We start from the raw sequence: 21,807 nt of genomic DNA, 5'->3' as shown, positions 1-21,807 counted from the left end.
ATGTATAAACTAAACATATTTATTTCTCTTTACTATTTGGTTTATTGTTAACAATGATGCCATAAAGGTCAAATCCATCACTTCACACATTCATACTTAAGGTTGTACTTGTGACTAAAAAGAAGACAATCACTTGGTCATGTGTTTTCTTCAGAAGTCATGGTGGTAGATTGTGGAGCATGATTTGCTTATCACTACCTAATAAATGAATAGGATTCATCGAGAGTTTTCTTCAGACATTCTTTGTTCAGAAGTAGGCGCCCCACAGCCATCAAAGAAGCTTGGGAGAAACTCATGATGCTCTCTATCTTTGACTTCACACCCCTGATGCATTCCGGTGGCCTGGCATGAGACTGATGATAGTTTAAGTGCAGTTAAAGGGAGTCTGTATTCCATCATACTAAAGAGAACGTTATGAAGTGCTTTCCAATGAAATGTAATATTGTCATGAAAGCTATAGATTTATAAGTTATATGCATCATAACTGAGGCCAAATTAGGTGATGCATAAACATTTGAAAATGTGTCCCATTCTGATCCCTGCCCTGTTTCTTTTTATTTTGTCTGGAGTATTCTTATAACCGATGAAGCTGTTCTTAATACTTCCATCATATGTGCCAGACATTTCCATATAGTCTGTTTGCTTGCTTACATCGTATGTATCAGTATATTATTTCACTGTAAATGCATGGAAAGAACAATTGAGCTTTTTCATGAAATCGGAATTTGTGTGCATCCGAACTTTAATAGAAAATCACAATCGATCTTCTTTTTGGATCAATATCTTACTGAAAAAGTGTGAGATTTAAAATCAGTGTCCAAGTCTAAAAAGGCCTTTAAAGTCTCAGATAAAAATGACAGACATAAACATGGCCTCCTGAGAAAACTCATGTGTGACCACTGAGTCTTTTACACAACAGGCCGTCTGGGGTTCACTGCACTCAACAGGATTAGTGAGCAGAATTCCTGGAAGAAGTCAGATGGAATGCCTCTATAGAAATTATTTCACATTTATGTCCATAAAAAAAAGTCGGCGAATACGTAAGTGAAAGAAAACAGAGTGATCAGACTTAAGGTGTATGTGATTCAAACGAATTTACCAATGACTTGATTGTTATTCATCACAGTCATGGCTCGTGATGTTTTGGAAAATTGGATGTTTTGCATGCATAAAGCATAATTCATAAATAAAATTAAAGACAAGATAAAATCAAATGCTATAAAATGAAAAGAAAACATACATGCTTAACGGTTTAGTAAACTCATTTAGGATAATGAAAAAGAAATACAAGTAAATGTGCACAGACATGAGTGAGCACCTTTAATACAAACGCACACTGTTGTATGTAAACATACAACACATACTGCAATCATGTGCTACAGTTTGAGTTCCTGAGGGCCAAAAGTCATTTGATTTAATCCTTATATTTGAACATTTTCACACGAAACAAAGATTATGTATTTGCAGTTGAATATTATGTATCATTTTTTTCCATGTTTAAAAATAAAGATACAAAAACAGAATTGTAAATTACCATATGTCACTTAAAGTAATAAACATATAAACACTGGATTAGTAACATTAAAAGATATTTCATCTGCAAATGTTTTTTTCAATTATTATTTATTTTTCATTAAATTGTCTAATATTGTGAGATTATGTTCCAACGTTTTGTTTAAAAGAGTAACAAGTCCAATAACACTGAATTGAACGAGTCGTCTGATTGACCCTTAATGGAGCTCTAGTGTGAACTGCTGAACAGAGTTGTTTAAATATCCACATTATGTTGAGTTATGTGAACAGAATAATCATTATTCTCTCAGATTCTCCATTATTTTACCCGACTGTTGGAAATGTTTTCTCCCCAAAACTGACTTCTTCATAAATGTGTAAATAAACAGAATCCATTATACCGACTGAAACACAGGATGGTGCCAGAGAGCCATGAAGAAACAAGCGTCCACGTATAACGGCACGCTTGTGTGGATGAGAAATATTTTTAATAAAGGGAGAATAGGTCTAATTTTAAAAATATTTTTTATCTGGAAACTTCTGCCTATCAGTTCAGGATAGAGCAAATTAATAACTGTCAGCGTATTTATCTACAGATATTTTGAGGTGAGAACATGGAGAAATATATTTATTACAACAAACAAAAGAAATAATAGTGGCAAGAGCAGATTTTGATTTGCATATCACTTAGTAGTTGTAAAACTCTTTGCATCTATTCATATAGAGTTCTTCTCCACAGATGTGCATAATAGTCCATAATGCATCTTTGAAGCAGGGCAAACCAAACCATCTGTAGTCTTTCAAAGAGAATCACAGAGGGAAGTTATTATTCATTCAATTACCTACTTGTTACCAAGTGGATGAAGAAATGCCTCCATTTTCTTGACAGCGTTGTGAATATTGCACTTAACACCCCCCCCCCCTCCCTCCACTCCGCATATGTTTTACAGGAATATGTGCTCGGTAAATAGGAGAAGGCCATTTGAATTTTTAATTGAGACCACTTACACTTAGTGCCATTTATGAAGAGCAGAGCTCAGTGTCTATAGAAACCGGTAAAAAACAGATTGACGTGTTTATGCTTATGTTATTTGGTCTCATTTCATTAATGATGTGTAGTGTGAAGAGCCACTCGGCAACCCCTGCTGGGCTTTTAGCTTTCTTTTCCATATTCATATGAGTTTAGTTTTTAGTTTTTTTTTGGTAAATGACCATTTAATCGAATTCCTTTTTTAAACTAAATTTGTTTATTCAAAAAACAAAGGAGAATGGGCAGCGGGTCACGAAAATGTTGTTGTGGTTCGGCCATTTATAGCACAGAACCTCATGTTTACAAAATAAAATGATTTTAAAACAAACAGAAATGATGAAATGACATAGTAAATTTAAACATAAAAGCTGCCTATAGGTCATGATAATTTCATAATAACTTCTAACTTACCAATAGTTGTGATTATTCCAGCATTCTGATCAAACTTTAACATATCCTGGCCTGCCTAATTTCTAAGAACTCAATATTTCTCTTCTCTACTGACAACTATTCTTTCCTATTAGAAAACATTAAAACCTCTTTGTATGATTTATCCCTTTCTTACATTTCATCTGCTTACATTCCAAAAGGACATTGAGTGAGTCTCCTGCAACCGTCTCCTCTCTGTGGTGTTTTGTGTCTGATATTATGTGGACATTTCTAGTTTTTAGCTTTTGTCTTTTTTGTGCATGAAGAAACAAAAAATGTGCTACGCAAATATTAACAGTACTAGCTGTTGTATAGTATTGCCTTTATATTTACTATGACGATATATTCTGGTGAGACAGAGTGGTACTGTGCTGACACAGAGGAAGATGCAGTGACTCTAGACAATAGCAGGGGGGCAGTGTTGCTGTTTCTGGTGGCCCTGGTTCACTGGGATGACTGGCCCTAACTGCATTTCCTTCAGGATGCTCCAAGAAATATACCATGAAATAGTCTAGTATTGGACATCTTTGTACTTTAACTGTCACCATTTCAAATATAAAGCATGCCAAGCAGTGACTGACAGTATATACAGTGGGCTGGGTGGTATGCAGTCAAATGAAATGACTAGCCTGCATAGAGTTTTAATCCTCTTTAAGACTCCTATCCATCGCCAAATTAATATCTAGGGGCCACATATTCCTCTGCACTAGTTTGTACTTGTATAACCCACTTCTCTCGCAAACTGATGAAATTATTCACTGGAAAATAAGATTAATAGTTATGCTGCGAAACATGCTTGAGGTCAATTATTTGGGAGATTTCCAAAGATATACTCATTACACTATGAAGCCAATTCAAGGACGAACAGCATGAAGAACAGTGTTGTAGATTAATTGCCCATAAAGGTCAACATGCGTTCAAATTGATGAAGATGCTATCCATTTCCATCAGTATGAAGTGCAGAGTTTATGGGAAACCTATGCTCATTACATGCATTTAAATGAGTCGGTCCCGATTGCTAATCAGTCTCTTGTACCATTAGAGATGGATATTAGAAATACAGAACAGACCCCTGGGCATCATTCACTCAGAGTATATTAGAGTTTCCTGTAATATTAGTGTTGGCATTTTGAAAAACGAAAGCCCACTACCCTCAAAAACTTTTGCAAATATTATATTTAAAAGGCGGGAGTCTCACCTATTATTACATAAGCTAAAATCTCTGGAAGTGTGTCACACTAAAGAGCTATTGTTTTGTGAATAAAACATAGTAGTGTGATACATTTTTGTTCAGAAACAACAACAAAAAACGAAACATTTTGCTTCTAAAAAAACAAAACTATACTGTTTATTTTGCTATGCCCCAATCAGAATATTGGCTAGACCCTTCAGTGATTCTTTCTTCAGTGATTCCCGCCCACCTCTCTGGCAGCTTACCGATTTACATTTGAGCATAATGCAAGCATTAGAGGAGGCACAAGGCAGCCCTGATAAGTTACAAAGTGCTCCAGGGGTAAACCTCGTAAGAGAGGGTTTGGAGTTATTTACAGCGTTCAAATCCTTCAAAAATTCATGTCTGGAAGATGAGATTGGTTTTGCAGTTGATGCTTTGCACACAAAGCAAACACAATACATATGGAGGGTGTTTAGCTGTAAATGACCAGATGACATTAATTCTAATTGACTGATCTCATCCCATGCTTAGGACCAGTGTGTATGATACTGCTCAGGACACAAGGGTCCTGTCAAGGCACAATGTTGCACACAAAGCAGCAAAAAAAAAAGAAACAGAAACACAGAGATTGGCTTAAGAAATGAGGAACACAGAGAACTAAAAATGATTTTAAATGCAATTTAATTTTCAATGAAGCAATACTTAAGTTGTATGGCATTTTCTATTCAAAGATATGTTTTGATTGTGCAATTCTCATAATAAGAGTGTTCAAAAATTGCAAAGCCATTACAAAGGAGGTTAAAGGCAATGGAATTCCTTCTTATCACAAATGCTTTCTGTACAGTTGTTCCATTTGAAATGCATTTAATTGCAAATAGAAAAGAAGAGAGAGAAAGCCAACAATGCGAGGGTCTGAAGCATTTTTCTCGTCTGCTTTGAGTGAGCGTATTCAAATCTAAGCGGGCAGACAATGAAGGAAAGGAATCGTGCTCTGAATAGCCTCTCTCTCTCTCTCTCTCTCTCTCTCTCTCTCTCTCTCTCTCTCTCTCTCTCTCCTTTTCATTGCCAGGCCAATTCACAGCCTTCCTCTTCTCTGCTGTTAAGGGCGGGCTTTCCCCTCACAGCTCAAACTTCCTCTGAAGAACAACACATCCACCTGATTGCAGTAGCAGCACACATGTAGTCACTATATTCATCATGTCACTGCAAAGACCTGTGCGGGAGTCTGGGGTCCTCTATGACAATCTCCATGACATGTTCTGAGTCCATGTTGTGCTTTCACACAGCTGTTCGCCCACTTGTTTGACAAGGATGCTGCTCCTTGCTAGCATCAAGCTTTGCCAGGCCCTTCTTCTAAAGCCATGGCCAAGTCTTGACCCGGGATCCCTCTCCCCGCCCGTTCCACTGAGGGGAGGAGTATCTGGGGATCATGGGTGTACAAAGTGCTTGAAGCCTGTGTCTTTGTTGGGGCAAGCAGGGAGAGAACACCCCCAGCAGATATGCTGACAATCTCATGGGAGCAAGAGAAGAAGTTGAAGCAAGAAAAGTGCACCCTTCAAACTTTCCAGTGCAGTGCTAGGAATTCTATTTTTCCTCAACAAAGATTTATACATATTTATACAAGCCCAAATACTGATAGGAAGGTGGTAGAAAAAAAAATCTTGGAATTGCAGAGGTAAACTATATGTAAATGCCATAAAGTAATAGACTTGTAGTGCAAATCACACCATTTTATCTTTAATTTTGCTTTCGTACCCTCCCCACTCCCCCCCCCCCCCCATCCTCTTTCCTCTGGCTTAAAGGTGCATCAGAGATATGCATTTAAGCATATTCAGAACACGGGGCGTGAAATTAAATGTGTGGCAGAGTGAGAAAAATATACAGACGCTGGAGATGCCTTAAAAATAGTCATTTATGCAGATGGAGAGGAGTGAAATCATTTGCAATGGGATGACCCTCTCTCCAAGCATTTCTCCCCTCACTGTTCTTCCCTAATCTTGCACTGTATCTTCATTTTTCATTGAACTCGCCAGTTTGCTGCTAAGCAGCCTTGTAGATAAGGCAAAGTGCTAAAAGGAGACGACAGAAGGAGCTCAGTGGGCCCGTTTCTATTGCACTTTCACCCAAGGCAATGGGCAGAATTTAACGGATTCCTTCCAACATATGTTTTTGCCAGATAAGTAAACAGTGTGTGTCGGAAATGAAAAAAAAAGCATTTGCAATTTAATGACATTACAGCTCCCAGCTTAGCCCGCCGTGCTGCGAGGCGAGGAGCAGAGAAAGGGGAGAGCGGAAGAATGGAACCGGGTGTCATCAATGTTTTTTTTTTTTCTTTTCCCTGCAAGAAGCAGCACTGAATTCTTCTTATTCTTTTCAAACCCCTTCCCTTCTCCATCCCTTCCTGCTATTTTGTTCTCTTGCCCATAGTTTCCTCGCCTTTGTCGGAATGAAATTATCTATTATTTTATTCAGAAAACTTGCCATCCCCTGCCATTCTACCGTCACCAACATTTGATTTTCTCAAATTTCCTGAGCTAAAAAACACATCGAACCTGGCCAGGGGTGCGCTCTCTCTCTCTCTCTCTCTCTCTCTCTCTCTCTCTCTCTCTCTCTCTTCTCCACCCCCCCCTCCCCTTACCCTCCTTTGTCTGGCTTCATCAAAGTGCAATAGATGCTTGGTACAATAAAGAAGAGCAAGCCTCCATGTTGTCGTAACGTTCAGACCTAATGTGACCAGTAGGAGCTGGAGAGAGAATCTCCTCAGAGGCTATATTTCAGTGACGGTAAACGATCTATCTATCCCATGTGAAACTCAGTGATTTTCTTCTTTTCTTCCTGCAGGCTGTCAGGCAGCTGCCTTATTATAGAAGGCTAATTGTGCAGGAAAGCAGATTATGAGAGTGGTAGGATGTACTCCTTGACCATGTGCTAATGTGATGACAAGTTTGGGGACCCTCTAAGCAAAAGGCGTCGCACGCCAGGGCACTTTTGGCACTGGCTATAATCTGCCTTTGGTATTAACTCAGCAAACCGACTTGTTTGAGTATGGATCAATCGCTCGCTCATTATTTTTACAAGAAAGCTTTATATTCTAGGCGCTTTCCTGGTGTTGATCTCTCATTAACCATGCTATGTAAATGCACTGGCAATCCCTGTGTAAGGGATACGTCACCCCAGGGCCCGGGCTTGCAGAAGCATGTTAAGGAGAAGAAGGGGCAGGAAATTTGGGTCAGTTGCCTTCGCCAAAACTTGAATTTCAGGTTTTGCTTAAAGCCCCCTGCTCAGCTTTTCTCTTTTAATGTGTTTTTGTTTGGTGATGTTATGTTTTAAATGTCAGCCCTGGAGCTGTCCAGCAATTTAGGAGGCACAAAAAGCCCTGTCTCAGTGTCGCTTCCAAGTGTTCATGTTACCTCTGTAATCGCTGCTGGCTGCAACATTACACACACTCCATTCACTCGTGGTCTTTTATCACCTCTGAGTGTATTGACTGTACAGGTAGAAGGTTAGATAGGGTCAGAATGAGGTGATAATATTACAAGACAAATAGAAACACCTGATTGGCCGTGTTGAGTGGGTGATATGGAGTTATTAGCCGCCAGCCACTAAACTAACTTATTTATCTGAGCAGAAAGGGCCTGACATGTGCCACTGGATCTTAAACCTGCATGAATTGAATTAGCTGTCAGGACGCATTGTGCATCAAATTAAGGGGGGAATATTTTAACTTGTTTACTCGTTTTTTTTATACAAACATCCAACAATCCATGGTGCTCAGACATCTGTTTGCCTGACAAGAGATCACGATGCACGTGGTAGAAGAAATAGAGGATTCTGCCATATTTGGCTTTGCTGCGCGCTGGCATGGTGAATGACGCAACAGGAAAATGAACCTGACAGCACCAGGCAACAGTTCGGCATTTCCTTTGCGCCCTACATACATAAATCTCTTATTATTGCTCTGTGTTAGCTATGTATATTTTTACACCTGTCTGCACTAATATCAAAGTGTAGAGGTCTGCTTTTAGATATTCGTATTCGTTTGTGTCTCCTGTAAGAGTTTGTATGTAAGCCATCTCTTTTCCATTTTGAAAAGGACTGTCAAGGGGCACTGTTCCACTTGACCCATTTTTATTTTTCATACAAACAACTTCAGCGTGCTTGAATTAAAATGCTGAAAGTTCTAGACTTTTCCATGGATCTGGAGCAACATTTCCATGTTATGTGCTCCTGCTCTTATAACTTATAACGTACTTTTAATCGTTGTTGGTAACTTGGACAACTATTTACTTTGCAGCAGAAGAGGCTGAATAAAACCGTGTATCTTATATGTGGAATAATAAAGAAAAACATCTAGAGAGGTAGACCTCTCAGTGGCGAGAAAGAGAGAGATAGAGATGCAGCTTCAGCAGCTCCTAGCCTTGTAACCTTTTTTCTTAGCAGCACAGTGAGAGTGAAGGCCAGACTTTTGATTGCTTTCCCTGTTTCACATCCTTTTATAGATCTATTTTCTTCCCACACAAGAGCAAACAAAGCAAGCATAAATACAATGTTTAAAAGCCATTACCTTCAAAGTAACCCTTTCTGTTGTAACAAAGAACATGGAAAATGTCCACAACATAATTTGACCAGGCACAGCGTGATGATGTGGCTAAAGAGTATGGGATGTCTGAAGGACCATTCATAATAGATTTGTTCTGTGAGGACCTTCGCATTACTTCCCAATTAAGGTATGAAGTCATGCTCCTTCATCAGTATAACTAATGGCACATTTCATGAACCAGCCATGTTTTGAGATTAAATAGATGTGTTCTGCAAGTGTTGGATTTTCTGCTGAATATGATATGGTGCCTGTACGAGTTATTGCTCTGCTGTCATTGAGGCACATCCGCTTGCATTCTTTACATCGTCATTACTGGGGCATCTATATGGTTGTTCCAGTGCATTACACACGCATGGCTGCAAAACTGTGTGTGTGAGGAAAAGCAGCGACAGACACGAGATCAATGTCAGCTCTATTAGACATCACTACACCTGACATTTTACAATTCAATAACAAGCACAGCGACAACGAAGTCACCTGTGATTTGAGCTGGAGTCTCTTCAACAGAAAAGTAGTGCGCACAGAATGGCAAGCCGCCCTCTACTGATGGAGACGGAATCCAAGTCTACATCCACTGGACTCAGTCTTCAGTATTCCAACATTTCATTACACAAAGATTAGCTATGGAAGCCACATATCATTTGGCAATGATCTATTTTGCCACCGTTAATTACAAGAAGTCTGCACAATTTGACTGCTAAACCACGATATCACAATACAGGGTGTGAATCCCAAATCAAGCGTTGCACACCATAATCCTGTTAAAATGTGGTGAATAATCCCTGTGAATTAATGTTGGCAATATTTCATTTTAATAAGTTCTTGAAAGAATTTGAGAGAGAGGGGAAAAATGATGGCATTTCAGCTCACTCACTTCAAGTGTGGTCGTGAGTGTGCAGGAGGAAATAAATTCTTCTCATTAAAGGTGCGATCTTCGAGCCCCCCAGATCTTTGTTGTAATATGGAGAAAATAATCTCTTTTATTGATAGGCACATGTAGCAGAAAGTATGCCAACTGACAGGTACTTATCTTTCGCCTGTGTCCTGTGTTATAGAAAGATATAATTCTTTGTGACTGCTCCTCGGGGCATCAGCTCTTCAACTTCATTATTTCTACTTATGATAGATATATATATTTTTTTTTTTTTGAAAACCTGAGAATTAATACGAGAGCCAGCAATCTCTGCCAGCAGTCATTTGGAAATGGAACAAAAAATGTCATGTCAGTTTAAAGAACATTTTTTAAGGCTGCTCAATGACATTATTCTAATTTATTGATGGATCATATAATAATCCCATGCCTCATGTTTTGGGTTATTAACTTTAGGATTCCAGTGGCTACCTAGCAGCTATAAGATCTTTTGAAAAAGTCTAATTGTGTCAAAAATTAAATTGTGTCACCTACAACATCTGTACTTCTTTTACATGTGCTTGTATATATATATATATATATATATATATATATCATTCTCATCCTAAATAGTGTATTTAGGATGAGTATATATATATATATATATATATATATCATTCTCATCCTAAATAGTGTATTTACAACCCAGCCTTTGTAATACCTCAACATGGCTTGTAAAATATTGCTCCTTCTTACAATACTAAATATGAATATAAAGTTATTAGTGCAGTGAGTTCCTTTAGACAGCAGTGGGAGCTTTAGAGTCTGTTTCTCACTTATCTCATTTCCTTCCGTTTTAACTGACTGGGATAAATACAACCTCAGATTTGTCTTTATAGCACATCTCGTAATTGTTTCCTCCTATGTGTGTGGAAAGACTGCAGACTATCCAGAAATAATGGTTCAAATCTCTATTTCTCAGATTTTTGGAGGATCCAGATCCATTTTTTAATTCTAACTCTGGAGTTGTGACATTGACTTTACGTCCTTGTTGTTTGGGGTTACACAAATCTCATGTGCAACAATAATGTTAAAGATTGCAATGAACCTTTTTTGTGTTAAATTAAATTTGTTCTGACCTTATTCAAATTTGAAGTAAAACAAATTACCTTATAAGCTTTCTATAACACAAAACATTACAATATTTCATGTTTGATATGTTATGTAGTTAATGTATGAGGAAATACAGATTTATTTTGTTTGCCAAAAAGTCATTAACAGACAAAGAAGTGTACAGTATGTTATCCTACGACGTTACTTATATTGGAGCTTATAGATGCCAGAGAGGTTTAACTCCCTCAAACAGTTATCCAACTCCAGTAACAGAAATACAAATAGACTGCTGACAAGTGTGCCTGTGAACACACTTATATTGGATTTGGAAGGGATGAGCGCTGCACAAAAAGAACAGATATCAAACATGTGAAAGGATTTTACTTAAGCATGTTTTACAGCTGAGACTCCAGAGAGAACTAACATGTAATTCTCTGAAGCGGACTTCTGGAGCATGTCACTTCAAAAAGCAATTCTCATAAAAATAGGAAAGAAATATGATAATTGAGCTGATAAAACAATGTTATGTTTGTCTTGTTGAGCTATTATGAAGGGCCGGGGGTCTCCAACATCCCAAACAGAACAATAGGGTTAAATCATCTGCAACACTCGCAAAGTAGTCAGCAATGTGGCCGGCGTGTTTCCACTCGAGGAGGATGATTTCATCAGCTATGATCAGTTTGTAAAAGGTTTAAGAAATATTCTACTGATATAAGAAGTGTCCTAAAATGCATTTAAAATACAGTGATAAAGAACAGCAGGATTATGATATTGTTGCCAAGGTCCTAGGATGCGTTAGTGCCAGACAGACAATCTGGTAGAAGGGGCAGTTCACTCGTCTCACCTGCAAAACTCACGATTACCTCAACTACCCCCCAACCTATCACCCACCCCCACCTCCACCCACCTGCCCCCAACCTAATTCAAGCGTTCCCTCTCTGAACTCCAGCAGGGGTCCATCGACTTATTGCATTATGTACTATTAAACAAACTTGGACTTCTTAAGAGCAGAGTCAGACTTCAGAGGCTGTGTGGCATGTTTATAGGGATGGACTGTACAGTACACAGAGATTTCTCATTTCTCTTGGTGACCTTGGGCACAGTGACATGTACGGTTTCGAGGCTTTGATTTGCCACGTTGAGCGGTTGCGGAAAAGGTGCAATGCAAGATAATTTTGGCATTTTTTTCCCCCTCCTGGGAGCATAGAGAAGTAAGAACTACAGCACTTCACACTCTGGAGATTACAGGTAATATGGCACACAGCCGTCATAAACATTCTTGACCCAAACTGATGATGGAGATATTGCTTCAGGAGAGACTTTTCACACTTTGATTTGCCTAAAATGAGATGGAGAAGTCAGCGATCAAGACTCTTTGAGGTTCCTCACAGAGAAGCCAGCACTGGCTGTATATCTCCCAGCATTGCACACATGCACACACATGCTATGACAACCAGGTGAGCAAAGAGCAGGTTCCTGCAAACAAATATGAGAAAATATCCTCAAAGAGATGATATTGATGTATTATTCATGTCAGAAAAATACTAAAATGATCCATCTCAAGCCATTGAAGTCAGGTGATAATCCACATGCTTGCGGGGCAGCCCTAGGCGAATTAGGGATGAGGAAACCATTGTGCATCCCTCTAAGGTCAACATGGTTGAACCAGTGATACATATGTATGTTAATTTGCCTAATCTCACTTCTACAAATGTCTTACAGGCACATAAAGGGTTTAACACTAAGACATAATGATATCAGGCCATCAGATGGGGGGCTTATGAAAACATGAGGTAGCCATAGCTTTAAATCTTCTGCAGAAACCTTACAGCTAGTAGCCAGAGTCAAATACCAGGGCAAGTATGGTTGTGATTTACATTTTTTATTTCTTATTAAAATAAAAACTAAATTCCTATTTTGTAGTTATTGATTATCTACAATATATCTTAAAACACAGATAGTATTGGTGCTTGAATCCTTACTTTAAATTAAATATACTTGATAAAAAATAATTCTAGACCTTCTCCAAATATTGTTATCTTAAAACAATATGAATAAAAGTTTAATTAAAATCACTTAACAGTTATCGTTTCAAAACTGAACTTGCTGTTTGCTCTGAATTGAACAGACATCAACAAAATACGCAGATAATACTTAGACTGTTTCTGCAGGAGGACCAGTCTTTATCTCATGTAAACACAAGATATACCTTTTCTACTTTCAACTGTCTACCAATGCCAAGAAAAAGACATTCTAACTGACACATGACTGCTTGTAGCTAATGACTAGTTTGTGTAACAGTGTTAAATTGAATAAAGGCGTCTTCATGACTGGAGTTTATCCAGTGTTTCTGCTAAGTGCTCACATTGTTCAGCACCTTCGCAGTTTATTACACCAGGGCCAGTTGTTTATCTCAATGCAGCCATATATATATATATATATACATATATACCAACCCCTCATCCATCCAGCCAAATAAAGAAACTTCATCACACCATCTAATTGTGTGGGTTGAGAATATGTATTGTAAGTTAGTGGGTCATATCTAAATCATTTTGAAATACGTTTTTCCTTACATTGATTTATTTATATTATAAAACTTATTTTAGGCCTGTATGAGGTGAGACAACAAATGTCAAGAGATTGGGCACCCAAAGGCAAGACTTCTGTGTTAATTTGGTTTGGTTTAATAAAATATATTTTTCAATGATCATCACAAAATCTTGAATCTATAATCTTATCCTGGGAAACATGTGTATTGCCCCTGATTTACTGAGGATCTTGGAATAAAGAGGGGGAAAACAATTCATAAGAAAACGTTTTCTCCCACTTATTTCCATAGTTGCATCTCCACCTTTTCAATTCAGATCCCGTCTTAGACAGAAAGAAAAAAAAAACATAGGCTATCTATTCAAAAGGCATTTAGTCCATTTCTTTCTTGGCCGGTAAACCTATTCATCAATTGTTCTGGCTTGTAGATTGCATTCTAATGCTAATCTAGCGTGTTAAATATCTTTTTGTTCCCCTTTCACCGTTTTGTCATTCAGTTTATCCAGTTTTGGCCACCCATTTTATTTATTTATGCGCCTGCTTCTATTCATGCGCTCATGTATTTTTTATTATGTTGTTTCACTGTCATGCAGTGTCAACTCACTCTATTCAATGTGGGCTACTTGAAGGGCTTGGAGGGACAAAGCGTGTACACATTGCACTGCTATTCACTCCGGCCAGCTGGATCGGCTGAAAAAAAACCTTGTGAAAAGAAATCCTCCACAACGGAACACAGAAGAAGTGCACAATGCTAACAGTTTTCCAAATACCACTGATTGCTTTCATCACAATGAGGGAAAGCAGCCGCTTTTGCTGAGCTCCACTTCAACAAACAACACTCTCACAAAACCTCCCAACCCACGTTTTGTTCCCAGACAAAACCTCCTCGACCGTCTAAACGCTCCCAGAGTAGAAAAAAAGTTCTTTCAGCGTTCTTCTCTCTTTCCTTAAGAAAAAAATAGATAATAAAAAGGCCGAAGAAAGAGAAAGAAATGGCCACTGGACTCCTAATGCAAGTTATTTCACAGACATGACGACCTTCTCTGTGTTTCGATCAGACAGCTCCTGGCATGCCCTTTTATGATAAAAAAAATGTGAATGTGCCTTTTACATTTTGTTATTTACACATTATTGAAATCTATTTCATTGTGTGGCTTGACAAAAATAACGATGAACATTTACATTTTAATAATAACACATGCAATTGTAAAAAAATAAAAAATAAAAAAAATAAAAAAAAAGTATAGGTCTGGTATGGTCTCACATTTTAGTGTCAAAAATAACCTCAATTTCAGTCCGATTTTTTTCCAGACTGTAAATGACCCACAAGGTCACATGCGCTTATTTTCGGGTCCAACAAGGAAGTTCCGTGGAGAGAAGTGATCGGGGTGTTACAATGGAGAACATAGTGGTGAAAGGGTTTAATTAACCGTGACGGAGATAATTATCCCTGGACTGTCCAAATTAGTTTTGCATAATCGCTCTGATCCTTATGAATTAATCTCTCAGTGTAACCTAGGAGGGGCAGTTTGCTTAAACAACATAGCCTGCAAGTTATAGATCTAATATCAATGAAAATTTGGTGCACCCAAAACCGCACACACCTGCTGCACACACACGTATACGTGAGAACATCCACTCCTTAGAACAGGTGATCAGCATGCTTTTTTTTTAAAGAGCGTGTCCACTTCAATTCATATTAAATGTACTTAGTTTTCTTTTTCACTTGTGTGCGCGCACAGTCAGCTCAGGTTGTTTTAAAGCCTCAAAGACAAGCTTGTTCTGCAGCCTCAAAGCAACTCTTTTTTTTTTTTGTTCCTGCATGGGAAAAGAAAGCTCAGAGTACCACACAGTGTTATCTTCCCTCCTATTCACGATTAAAATTGTGATAAATAAGGTTTTGGCTCTTGATTACAATGGGCTGATTTAGATCCCCCCCCCCCCCAGTAATGCCATTCAAAAGGCGGACAAAAGCGGCCTTTGGAGGATACCTTACACTTCACCTGGACTGAGGAGCAGGAAAAGAAAAGATAACAATCTTGTTCATCTCATCAAGAACTACAGCCGCGATTCTCTTCCGTTTAATCCGAATAGGTTTTATTGTAGTCCTTTGCTCAACACGTGAACAGTAGCAATAGGTTGAAGTACATAACGGAGGTTAAAGAAAACACAAAACATACAAATTCCATAAGAGTTAGTTAAAAACGTTTTTTTTTTCTTTCCTGCACATGATACGAGGAGTGGGAGGGTGAGCGATCAATACATGATAAACTCCTTCAATAAACTTCCACCTGCATCTAAATTAGAACTTTTTTTTTACTGTTTGGAGGGGAGAAAAAAAAGGTTCGATGAATCAAACCCATATCATTTTCAAAATAAATTACATCCTCTACGTTTCATGTGCAAAAATTACAGAACTAGTCTTGTCCTTTTTAAAATTGTCTGGGTCACCATCGATTCCACTAAACAATAAATATTACAGACATCTATAAAACGGTTTAAAAACTCAGAATATACACCGCATTTCTAGTGAAATACGTATAGGTTCCTGGCCCTATCTCAAACACTAAGCCTATAACGGCAAATAAACTAGAGTCGTTTTTATCTGTACACATTTACAGTCATTCAAGAGGGGAGAGGTGTTGTGACATGATCCTCCTTGGTCCATGAATTACAACCCATTAGCCCACAACAACTTATCTGAGAGGAAATCCTGTGATTAAAAGGGTCGGTGTATATGCTGCCCTCGATTCCAACAGGTTAGTCAAAGCAGGTGCAACTTGCAAAAGATAGAAATCGAAGAGTGTACCTTTGAAAATGGGTTTTTCACAAAATGCTCTGATACACCTTTCCCCTCAAATGTGTGCATTCGTGCCATCCTTTAGTCCGTTTCCCTCTGGGCCGTGAGAGGTGATGGCTGGGTAATAATAGATTAGAGACTTCTCTAAATAAGCAGTACCTTAGATAAAGGCATTAATCAATATACATACACATGTGATATCTGAGACGACGAGCACTTCATCACATGTACAAGTTTGTGCATGCATAATAAAACTCTTGCATGAATAGCGTTTTTTTTTTTTGTTTGTTTGTTTGTTTTAGTTTTCACATTTCATTTTCTCAGAAGTCCAAAGCGGGCCTTATCATAATGCTGCAGCATATGCAGGGTACGGTTCAAGTTGAGGTTTTCCCATCCCGGGGAGCAGGATGTATGCTAAGGGCGGCTGGAGTCCTGCGGAGGGCCAGCCCGCACAGTTACAAGGGATCATGTAGCCTGGGTTTCCCGGGGACGGATGTGAGTGAGTGTGGGCACCGCCAGTCCCGGTGAAAGCCGTGCCACCGTAGCCCAACGGAGACGCGTACGGAAACGAAGGTGGGGAAAGCTCAGTCATCTTGGATCCCAAGTCGAAAAAGGAATAGGGGTTCGACATGGCCGGGTTGAAGAACACCCTCGCCGCGGCGGCGGCCGCGGCCGCTGCTGCCTTGTCGTGGTGTCCAAGGAGGGACTCGGAAAGTGCTCCAACGGAAAGCCCATTCACTTTGAGCGCGTCGTGCTCCCCGAGATTATAGGGCACGGGGAAAGAAAACTTATCTTTTTTCATCAGAGTCTTGGGCTTCCGCCTCGGTCTGTATTTATAGTCTGGGTGCTCCTTCATGTGCATCGCTCGCAGTCGTTTGGCTTCGTCGATGAACGGCCTTTTCTCAGACTCGGTGAGAAGTTTCCACTCCGCTCCTAATCTCTTGCTGATCTCGGAGTTGTGCATTTTCGGGTTCTCCTGAGCCATTTTTCTGCGCTGGGCTCTGGACCAAACCATGAAAGCGTTCATCGGGCGTTTGACGTGATCCATTGGTTTAGACATGTTGGCACAAACTCCCTGAAAACAAACAAGTGAAAAACAAGTTTTTAGTAAATGACTTGCAAAATCGGAACAACGTCACACACACGACTCCTTTTAAGAAGTGCAGTTCTACTCATTTAAGCTTCTCAACAACCCCCGCTCATCTTTTGGTTACTTACCCAAGACTTCAGTTCCTCATCCCGCCGATGAATATCGTCAGTAAAGTACAAGTGGCAGCGTCCTTATGAATGCTCAACTTATGGTTTCTGCTTCATGGTGGCATCCACTGGGGACACGCCTTCAGCAAAGAGGAGAAGAAGAAGAAGAAAAGAAGCGCTGTCTTGTTTCCCTCGTGTCGCCCGAGACTGTCAACCACCACTCAGCAGCAGCGTTTACGCAAGTGGATGACAACTCCCGCTTGCCCCATGTGAAATACGGGATTGTGTGGCAGGTAGTGAAAGTGCCACTGGCGCATGCGCAGTTGGCGCCAGGCAACGTAGATGACTTGCTGAACGATTTTTGAAATATCCCACCCTGTTTGAAGGGGAAACGCATCTCATATATCTTTATTTATTATGTAAGTGTTTTTGACCTCGCCGTTGTTTCGACTCATTAGTGTTCGGAAATATTTATTCGAAAGAGCAACTTGTCGCAACATTATTGTTCAGTTTAATTAAAGTGATTCATTTATTGATTTAAGCGACCGCAGCACCTGAAGTATACCTGACGTTGGAAGCATGTATCACTAATGCACCGACAGATTTTGGGACTGCAGCAGACAGGTGTACGCGTTGATGAAGTTCAACTTGCATTGAATCTGAGCCATCGAACACTTGAAGCAAACGCACGCGCTCTCCATCATTTACAACATTTATCATGACACGCTTAATCGCCTCTTCCTTCATTTGTTTAATTGACAATCGAACCAGGTTGAACCCGTTGGTGTCTCCACTTTGTCACCTTTCATCCTCAGCGCGCCCGTCCCGTCCCGTCCCCATGGGTGGCACTGCCATAGAAAAGTATATGTGTAAGACGACAAGAGAGGTAAAGACAGTCTTCTTTAATTTTCTGATATTGTGGTATTTGTCGTAAATACGCAAACGCTGAGACGGTCTGAAGTGTTTCTAATCGCGCTTGGTGAAATTAATTACTTTCCTGAAATCCCCCTTTTCACTTTCACTTCAAAGGACTTTCCCAAGGGCAGCGAATCGACAACTGAAATTAGGTTGTCGAATATTCAACTAAGCAATTACAGTTATCTGCAGGACTTGTTGAGTAAATTGTAGGTTTAAGTGGTTTGTTCTCGCACCTTCCCCGTTGTACATAATTATATATATACAAAAAAGGAAATGGAGAAGGGCTGTATCGAACAATATTACAAATGAGGAATTAGGGTGCAGGTCGAGCGTTTAAATTAGGATATAAATGGATGTCAAATTCAATTCACTGTACTGTTGTTCCTTTTCAACGGTTTTGCCTAATCTAAAGACAGTTTGCACAATATATAATTGTTATTATTATTTGTATTATTATTATTGAATAAAATATGGCACGAATAATTGGGCTACTTTTAAAAATTACATGAGCAGATTATTGAGAGGCTGAAAGTTGCGTTATTCCAGTAAATAATGCGCAATTTCCAAGCGACAGCGCCCTTTTGATCGCTGCAGTTTGAGCTTGTTTAATAAAATGTTTCTGTTAACAAGGATTTAAGTTGTTTTATTACGGCGCAGAAAATAATCTCACTGAGGAATCACTCTTTTGTCTCAAGTAGGAAACCTGACAAGGTGAGGATGATCCGCGCCAAGAGGACCAGATGAGAGACAAACCTGCTGCCTAAACTGAGTCGCAGCATCTCTCAACACCGTGCGCCCCTTTTGTCGGCTTGTCATTCACCTCGACAACATTACTGCAATGAAGCGCTCCACTCACTCCGCAGGAGCATGTGCCCTCTCATGACACAAACGGGTAAAAAAATGCTATGAATTATATGAATAAGTTACGGTGGAAAGTTCTTATCGGGAGTTGACAGTTATAGAGGTGTGCAATTCAGTGTCTGCACATATGCTTTTCACTGGCTCCCTGCAGATGTCATGATGTTTTATTTCTCTCTGCATGTTTGTTTTATTATTATTATTATTATTATTATTGAGTTTTGACAATGGAGAGAAATACCTTTCCTCCTTGAGCATCTGTTGTTTTTTTACAACATGTGTTGAAGGGTTTTAGATGATGCCAGGGCCTAGTTGAGCCTGTATTAACGGGAGCAGGCGCAGCCATGCAGCATGTTTTCCAATTTATCAAAACGTCAAGATTTGGTGTATCTATTACACAAAACGGCTTAGTATTTGCAGACTGAGAAAACATGAAATTATTCAGTTTAGTAATTTAATGAAGATCTGATAAAAAGAAAAATAAACACCAACAACAAATCTCCCCCCACACCCCCCTCCCAACCCCCTCTTTTACCTCAGCCTGGGCCCTGGAAATAACACTTAAATAATTCAAGATGAGTTAGTGAGAGTGGGAGAATTACCTGCCGATAAAGCTCCGGTCCAGCCTCTGAGACGGAGCCAGCACTCCCACCTCACAGCACACTGATGATAAGACTGAATAGAAAAATATCATGCAAATGCTGCTGCAGACAGCAGCAGCAACAACAAGCCCATGGGGACATATTCCTACCCGGAGAGATCGCACACAGTTCACTCTAAAGTGCTAAAGCCATCACTCTGAAATAGGAGCCCCTGGAGGTGCAAGAATCTTCCTGATAGCACCAAACAGTTTATTCTGCTCAACACTCCACTAACTCTGGGAAAAAGCACGACAAATTATAGAGAGAGAGAGAGAGAGAGAGAGAGAGAGAGAGAGAGAGAGAGAGAGAGAGAGAGCTGATGAGGATCCCTGGATAATCCCAGTCTACATAAAAAGCCATCATCTATAAAGAATATTGTAGACTGTGTACTTTACCTAATTTTTCTTTTTCAAAGTGGTAAGTGTGTTTCTCCCAAAGTGACACCGTTGGAGGTGGAGGCAGCAGGGGAATCAAGTGTTACAATAAATTGATTTCAAGGGAACACAAGTTGACCTCTTGCTATCAGATGGCTTTTCTTTGACTGGTAAAAGAAAAAGGAAAAAAAAGTGAGCAGGGTAAACAACACTATCTTCTGTTTGCCACTTCAAACCCACAGAGTGGAGAGTATTTACAGCCACATGAAAGTTTGCTCATTATTGGGGAGGTCTGAAGAAAGGGAGAGGGAGGGGTCCTGATTGTGTACCTGATGTGGTTTCTTTCTGCTTGTCTGATCACAGCTCTGCCTGGATCTTCCCCTTCCTTTTCAGCTTCTATAGCTGCTCCCATGCAGGCCGAGGCAGAAGCAGTACATGCACCTCACAGTAAAAGGTAGTCATCTCTTTTTAATCTGAGGATTTTTATTAATCCTCATATGAACATGCCAATTTCTCCACTTTTTACAGCCGATGTTCAGATTAAGGATTTATGGTGCAGATAAACAGCACAAATCTGGGCCAAAACATTTCATTAGTTTTGCTTGAAAAAAACGTTTAAAACCATGACTGGTATCATATTACTGAAGCTTTAAGGAGAGAAAAATATAATATTGTTTCAAACATAATTACTGTGTACTTTCAGTTGACTCTTTTCATTGTGTATAGCCTATTTTTATTAATCACCGGCTGAGATAAATTCCATTTGCGTAAGATGAAGACAAATGTATTCATATAAAAAAAAAAGGAAACAAAAATATAAAATTGTGAATACATTTTCAAGCAAAGCAAACATGTTTCTTACAACGTTGTTTCCGGCATGATGTGGAGAGTATTGAAAGTCAATTTGTCACTATCACACGCCATTAGCTGCAGAATCTTATCTTAAGTGAGCCTTTGATAAAGTGGTAATGACAAACAGTTTAGCGTTGTAAGGGATCCGATTGATTACTATTTAAAGATGATTGCATTTAGATTAGAAGTAATTTTTTCTAATGAGGTTTCTTTAAAGCTTCCACAATACGTAGAAAATATGCTTAAGTGCAAGGCTATATAATGATCGGATTGGTAAAGAGACAATGCCGACTTCAGCATCACTTCAAATGAGTCACACAGAACGTCTGAATAAATACATAATTAATGTGAATAAAGTTAATATTTTTTTTGTAGTTTAAATATGTGACCTATTTTGAACGTTGTGTTCTCAAAATATATTCAATAAGTGCCAAATTAGTTGTGCAGTTCTTTAATCATTCTAATTATACAGTCTTTATTGCTCCTTAGGGCAGACTTTCGTGTCTTTGTCTCAGTGGGAATTATTTTGGTGAAGAACCAAAATATTTACTCAACCACAACCTAAATATTACGCATATCAAGAGGAATTGAGAAATAATCCTCTCATAGAGCACAGTATTAACTTAATCACATTAGTGGAAATACTATTGATAGTGGTCATGATCCCCAGTGAGGGAATCTGTAATTCACAATAAAACAGCAATACAAGATAGAAAACACTGTGTATTAAAGGCAGGGGAGTGGGACAGGCAAATGGCCCTGAGGATTAGGTGTGTGTGTGTGTGTGTGTGTGTGTGTGTGTGTGTGTGTGTGTGTGTGTGTGTGTGTGTGTGAATGCTTCAATGAGAGCAAAGAGGGAGGAAAGAGGAGTGATTGTCAGTTCAATCTTCGAGGACCTGAAGTGACAGA

The 21,807-nt window shown here is 39.2% G+C and overlaps 1 protein-coding gene across 1 annotated transcript; it reads right to left on the bottom strand.

Annotated features, from left to right (window-relative positions):
- Positions 1-15,903: 15,903 nt before the first annotated feature.
- sox21b (SRY-box transcription factor 21b) lies at positions 15,904-17,619 on the bottom strand. Its single transcript, XM_031858504.1, has 2 exons — positions 17,277-17,619; positions 15,904-17,133 (listed from the first exon to the last, which is right to left on the bottom strand). Exon 2 carries the CDS (start codon positions 17,116-17,118, stop codon positions 16,402-16,404), a length of 717 nt encoding a protein of 238 aa, XP_031714364.1. The 5' UTR covers positions 17,119-17,133; positions 17,277-17,619; the 3' UTR covers positions 15,904-16,401.
- Between the last annotated feature and the right edge of the window lie 4,188 nt (positions 17,620-21,807).

The sequence above is a fragment of the Anarrhichthys ocellatus genome, unplaced genomic scaffold (assembly GCF_004355925.1).
Source record: "Anarrhichthys ocellatus isolate YVR2014 unplaced genomic scaffold, GSC_Weel_1.0 scaffold20, whole genome shotgun sequence".
Taxonomy (NCBI): domain Eukaryota; kingdom Metazoa; phylum Chordata; class Actinopteri; order Perciformes; family Anarhichadidae; genus Anarrhichthys; species Anarrhichthys ocellatus.
This window is presented reverse-complemented; position numbering and strand designations above follow the sequence as displayed.

What these genes read in the sequence shown, in the direction of transcription:
- sox21b (XM_031858504.1), bottom strand. Translation starts at nt 17,118, where the DNA reads ATGTCTAAACCAATGGATCACGTCAAACGCCCGATGAACGCTTTCATG.